Genomic DNA, 6,336 nt, shown 5'->3' with positions numbered 1-6,336 from the left:
GCCACGCCCGCGTACACCTCGACGACACTGCTCCTGAGCACCACCCGCACCACCAAGTCGGCCGGTGACGTGGACCTGGCGCTCGTGCTCAGCTCCACCGACGCGGGATGTACCTGGTTTCCTCACCTGCTCCTCCAAATCGACACAAGAGCAGCTGGATGAGCTTGCTCACGTACGTGGTCGGGCTGGAGCTCACTTGCTCTCCTCCCACACATAAGATGCTTGTTGAAATGCCAAAGAGAGAGAGGAGGAAGAAGAAGGTTGATGTGGGCCCTACCTGTCATAACGGTTAACCTGACGGTCAAAACTAACGTAGTTGACTTCGCCGCCATGTCAGCCTTGACGGGTGGGTCCCGCCTGTCATAAACACATTTAAATCGTCTAAACTGGTCATTATTCAAAAATGGTAGTTTTTAGTCACAAAATTAGAAAATTTTAATAGTTATCAGTCACTTTTTTGAATGTGGTAGTTTAGTGGGACGGAAACCCCTAATGTGGTAGTTTTTGGTCATCAAGGTCGCCGCTGCTGGGCGAACCACCAGCCGCACTCGTCCGCCGCCCGCCGCCGGGGTAACCGGGTATACCCACGGCCGCGCTGCAGCTGTGAGCCCAAGGATGGGTTAGGGCGTCAACGCGGCCTCGCCCTCCCAAGGCATGCGCAGCTCACGCCGCTGCACCTGGCCAGATGGAGCGTGGGAGCTAAAGAGGCCGGCGTGCCGCCGGGCGGGTACGCGGCGAACTCGAGAAGCTCTGCTCCGGCAACACCAACTTACGGGCACCGCAGGCCAGGCTGTTGCTGCTCGTGCCATGCCAGGAAGGAAACTAAGGACGACCAGCACCGGATGGAAGTGGAAACGGGCGCGATGCCATGGACGTCGAGGCAGACGTCGTCGGTGACGGCGATGCAGGGCACACCGGGAAATCTTTCGACGTCATTTTCAGTAGAAAGTTTCAAAGAACTAGGCGCATAGGTCTTTTGTTTTTATTTGGATGTGGCCAAGTCTTGATCGAATGAGATTTAACCAAGTCATAGTCGAGTGACATACTAGTATATAAAAAGATAAAAAGAAATTTTTGCACGGATCTCCATGCAAGATTGAACGAACATGGTATCGACTGGGACATAATCAATTAATTCTCGGTTGACTGAGACCTAACACAACTGTTTTCATTTCATTAAATAAACAGGAAATGAGTCTTTATATTTCAAAATTGTTTCTCTTTTGTTCTTAAAAAGTTAAAAGTATTTATCTACAAATTTTTATTTGTTTTTAATGGTTAATCTCTACCCCTAAAAGAGGATTTGGTAGCTTCACCTTCACGGTTTATTTTCGTATTGTTTTTTTTCGCCTCATCTCTTAATTTTTGCCACACCTCTCACCCGTTTTCTTCCTTCCCATCGGTTTGTTTTCTAATCTCGTCCCGCAAAGAGAACGTTTCGCTATATTCTCTCTCCTTGTGCATCCATCTCCTCTGCCAATTAACATCTCGCGAGCTAGGATTCCTTGTGTCGTCCTCGCGGAGCTCCTTGCCCAGCCCCGCGCTCCTGCCTCCTTGCCCCTCTCTTCCCTCCAAACTTGCCGCCCTCGCCCTGCTCTTGAAGGCAGGCCGCCCGCTGCTCATCTTGGTTGCGTCAGGTGCGGCCATCCCTACCATGGCATTGGCGTGGCCTTCCCTATCGGGCGTGGTGACTTCTTGGTTCGATCACGGCGCTGATGCAGCCGGATCAAGGGAGAGGTGGGGTGGGTTATATTTCAATTAAGAGTAAAATGCACGGGAGGTTCTAAATATTTTTCGAAAGTAACCCCCCGTCAGAAAATACTTGTTGGAGAAATGCATATCTCCCAACGTCTATTTACATGCAAATCAAAGCCACAATAAGGATATAATTTATTAATTATCTTTCCTACTTATAAAGTTTGAAAAAGTCTGAAATTGGTGGTGAGTTCACACCTTGTGAGACCAACAACCTTTATGAATAAAAAAAATACACCTTGTGAGACCAGCAACTTTCGAAGAGAAATAAACAAACAAATGTACTTTTACATACATGTGGGACCTAAAAAAATTTAACAAGTACACTACTACGTTCATGTTAGACCAACACTTGAAGAATGCTCTTAAGCCAAGACCTTACTCCTCATATTTTAGTTTCGTTGCAATGCATGCGAATTGTGACAGTATTATATTAATATCAAGGTGATAACAATGTATCCGACCTCTATAACGATTCAGTACCAATAATTAAAGAAATTTTTCCAAAAAAAGACTAAAGAAAAAAAACAGAGTCTACATGACCGAAAACTTGTAATAGATTCCCCAAAAAAACAGAGCCACTTATTTTGGATCAAAGGGAGTAAGAGCATCTACAACCAGCCTCCTTAAATCCTCTCAAACGTTCGGCCTGTCTGCAAACCTTCAGATTGGACCAAATGTTGAAAGGGTATGAGGGCTCATGGATGTGCCTGGTCATTCCGCCACGTAAGACGTTGCCCATCCTGGACCATCTTTTCTCTTTCTTTATTTTTTTCTTTCTCTCTCTCTTCATCTTCATCAATCGAGTTTAGCTACTTGTAAGTTGCCTGAATTTTGAATCCAGGTCGGTCAATTTATTAGCCATTGATTTTCCTCTTAGATTCGTGCTGCGTTTTCTTCCGTCCTGTGTTACTTGTTGTGCTGGCCTGGTTTTCCTTTTTTGACTGACCCCATATTTGGGTCAGTAGGTTTGCTACTGGGCCGAAGCCTAGTAACTGTGAGATCCAACCCTCCTCTTTATCGCCTTGTTTATTTTTATGTTTCCCCCTCTTTTTTTTTTTTCTGTTTTTACGTGTTTTGCTTTCTTTTTCTTTGTTAGTTGGTTTTCATTTTTCTTTTGTGGGTATTTTTTTATTTTGGGTGAGTGTAAATTTATACACATAAATACTATACTATGTGTGAAAATTACACTACCATATAATTGTTGTTTGCATACTAAAAAATGCAATCTTAGAGCGATGTTGTGTGCAAGGCCTATTCAATTTTTTGTTATCTTCCTTCTTTAAAGGTAATAATATTGCTACTAATTCCTTGTTCCATATTTTGAGTTCTTTACTTATTATTTAATTTTCTATCTTCTTCAAGGGTAAAGCCAATTCCACTAATTCATTCCTTCTTAGGAATTGTTTTTGCTAATATTCCACTATAATATGTTTACTGATGCATATTTTAGAAAAGCGGATTTTGATGAATATTGTGTGGAAATTTAATCGTTGTCTGTTTTAATTTTTTTTATTTTGTTTCTTCTTAAAGGGTAATACTGATGCCACTATTTTTTTATTAGAAAATTTCACTATTTTCACTATTTAATTTTTTTATATTTAATTTATTCTTTAAGGGTAATTACAATGCCACTAATTAATTCCTTTTTAGGATTTTTTTTGAAAAAAATCACTATTATGTGATTATTCTTGTATATTATTAAAAAGTGCAATTTTTATGAAAATTGGGTGCAACTTTTTCATTATTTCTTAATATTTTGTTTTTTCTTAAAGGGTAATACCAATACCACTTAATTTTTTTCTCAGAAAACTTCATTATTATGATTTTATTTTAGTGTGTGTTTCATTATTTCTTAGATATTTCATTATTTTGATTTTGTTTCATTTTCTTTCTTTCTTAGAAAACTTCATTATTATGATTTTTTAGTTTCTATTCAGTTCCTTTCTTCTTAAAATGTAATGCCAAAGCCACTAATTCATTCTTAGAAAAACTTCAATATTTTAGTTTTTTTAGCGTTTGTGTCATTTTATTTTATTTTCTTAATAGTAATAACATTGCCATTAATACATTCCTTCTTAGGAAACTTCCTTTTTTTGAAAATTCCAATTTTATATGCTTGTTCTGGCATATTATAAAAAATCATAATTTCCATGTAAATTGTGTGTAAATTTGGACATTGTTTGTTTTATATTTTCTTTTTCTTAATGGGTAATACTAATGCCACGAATTCATTCTTCTTTATAGAACTTCATTTCCTTTTGATGTTTTTAGTGTTTATTTCATTGTATTTCTTCTTTAAGGGTACTTTCCTCCGTACATAAATATAAGTCTTTTTAGAGATTTCAATATGGACTACATACAGATGTATATAGACATATTTTAGAACGTAGGTTCACTCATTTTTCTCAGTATGTAGTCCATTTTGCTCCATACCGAGGTGCAGTGGGTGATCTAAACCATCGTAGGAGGTGAGATGAAATTGAAAAGAATACTCAGAAACTGGGAATCCTGGACCTTGGCGATCTCATACGACGGGTTTGGAACGTCAGTGGGCTTGCTCTCCTTGTCAGCAACCTTGCGTGCCATCTCCTTCCTCTCTGGCCGTGGAGCTAGCACACCAGCAGAGACGCATGCATTGCGTGTTTATATAGAGATGAGTTGGGTTACAAGGATTCGGTAGTTGGGGTTATGGATTGATCGTCATGAAAAAGCTATATACGAGATAAGGATCGATCTAACCATCTAACTACCGAGAGGATTAACAGAAACACAATGCTAATCCTACTAGTGTATATACGATTTATACTTACACCGTACATACATACAATACATTCTAACACGGGCCTCTACAATGATACGATATTAAGACCAAGTAGAGTTATCATTTATCAAGTATGCACAGGACAACATTTTATTACAAAGAAGAAAATAAAACGGCAAAGAGAGTCCACGCGGATAAACGACTTGTAACAGATAAGCAGCAACAGTATCAGTTGTCATTGACATCAAAAAAAGGTTTTCCAAAAGCAACACATATTATCGCTTGAGCATACGATTCTTATTCATGGTATTTATCTCTGGGTAAAATTTGACAACGGCCGAGACTAGTGCCTGATGAATATGTTGTACTCGACGGTGGCGTCGCCGGTCATGAGGTCCAAGGTGTGCGTCCTGGCCTGCGCGTACCCGCGGGCCCACCTGAAAACGCCTGTACCGCCGATGATAGCCATCTCACGTACCTTGGTGAACACGGCGTTGCGACCCATAATGGCGACGCTGCTGCCGTTGTACTTGCCAGCGGTGAAGACGAAGTTCATGTTCATGAGCAGCGCGAGCTGGTCCTTGCCGGCGGCGATGTAGGTGCCTTGGGCGCGGCCCATGAGCCTGGACGAGTTGAGGCCGGGGCCCTCGGAGAGCGGGTCGTCAATGACCATCACCATGCCGAAGGCTGTCTTGGAGGTGTTGGTCGTCGCCGCCTGCGCCACAGGCACCGACGTCGGGTCCGGTCCGCTCACCACATCGTGCCAGTACACCTTGAGGTGCGTCTCCTTCTCGGACGAGGCGGTCTGCGACTGCATGGTGGCCAGGGCGAGGAAGACGAAGAAGAGCGCTGCAGAGGCCATGATTTTTCTGTTGAGTAGGTGGTGTTTTGCTGCTGTGATGCGTGTGTATTTGACTATAACGCATGCTGTATGCGTACGCTAGTATTTATGCACTTGGACGCGAAAGCAGGTGTGCGTGCGTTACGCGGCGCATTGACAGTTCAACGAGATGCATTGCGTGTTTGGTTCATTGCTATCATGAGGATTCGCTGGAAAGGAAAGATGTCAATACGGAAAGTACTCAGGTAGACCTTCACATGTTTGAACGTGCCTCTAGAAGCCTCTGATGGGAGAAAAAGAAAAGTAGCAGCTCCACAACTAATGATGAGGAGTCCCGACCCTAGCGCCGATACCATCCCCGCCCCCCTCCCCACCCGTCTCGCCGCCGCCAGAGGACGCCCACCGGCAAAAGTCTGGGCCGGCCCCGAGGAAGCCGGCGGCGGTTCGCTATCCCTTTCCACTACGGTGCGTCGAGAGAGGCAGCTTCACGGCACATCGATGGAGATCCGCGGGCGCTTGCTGGAGCTTGGGATCTGTGGTCCGCGCGTCCGGATCCGCGCGATTCGCGCCCATGGCGGCGCGGTGGAGGTGCATGGCCGCGCGCCCGTCCAGCGCCTGGTGCGCGCGCGCCCTTGGCTGCGCAACGGAGGGGTTGGGCGCGGTCACTGCAGCGGGGATGCCCTGGGGCGGCGCAGACGCGTGCGTCGTTGTTGTGGGTGATGCTAGGGACGCGCGCTCCCCTGACTGGCAGCTCTGTCTTGAGAGGCCGGATCTGACTGGTCTTACCAGTCAGATCTCACGCTATGGCGGCCGGAGGCCCGGAGGTGGCTCGGCGGGCGACTGATTCCAAGCGGACTGCGTGGTGGCTCCCTGTCGGGATGGTGGTCTGGGCAGTGCCTTCGGATGCTCTGGGCTTGCGTCGCCGGTGGTGCTCCGGCTAGTTTTGTGCCATGCAGCAAGTGGCACCTGCTGCTCC

At 44.7% G+C, this 6,336-nt stretch overlaps 1 protein-coding gene across 1 annotated transcript; it reads right to left on the bottom strand.

The window, feature by feature from the left end:
• Positions 1-4,620: 4,620 nt before the first annotated feature.
• On the bottom strand, positions 4,621-5,933 carry LOC123076586 (dirigent protein 22-like). Its single transcript, XM_044498756.1, has 2 exons — positions 5,825-5,933; positions 4,621-5,434 (listed from the first exon to the last, which is right to left on the bottom strand). Exons 1-2 carry the CDS (start codon positions 5,931-5,933, stop codon positions 4,863-4,865), a joined length of 681 nt encoding a protein of 226 aa, XP_044354691.1. The 3' UTR covers positions 4,621-4,862.
• Between the last annotated feature and the right edge of the window lie 403 nt (positions 5,934-6,336).

The sequence above is a fragment of the Triticum aestivum genome, chromosome 3D (assembly GCF_018294505.1).
Source record: "Triticum aestivum cultivar Chinese Spring chromosome 3D, IWGSC CS RefSeq v2.1, whole genome shotgun sequence".
In the NCBI taxonomy this organism is placed as follows: domain Eukaryota; kingdom Viridiplantae; phylum Streptophyta; class Magnoliopsida; order Poales; family Poaceae; genus Triticum; species Triticum aestivum.
Note: the sequence above shows the minus strand (reverse complement) of the source record. Positions and strands in the feature narration are given on the sequence as shown.

Bases quoted from the DNA above. Each gene is read 5' to 3' on its own strand.
- LOC123076586 (XM_044498756.1), bottom strand. From the start codon at position 5,933: ATGGGCGCGAATCGCGCGGATCCGGACGCGCGGACCACAGATCCCAAG. The intron at 5,435-5,824 runs GTAGTGGAAAGG...CATGCGTTATAG, and splicing joins GCTGCCTCTCTCGACGCACC to TCAAATACACACGCATCACA.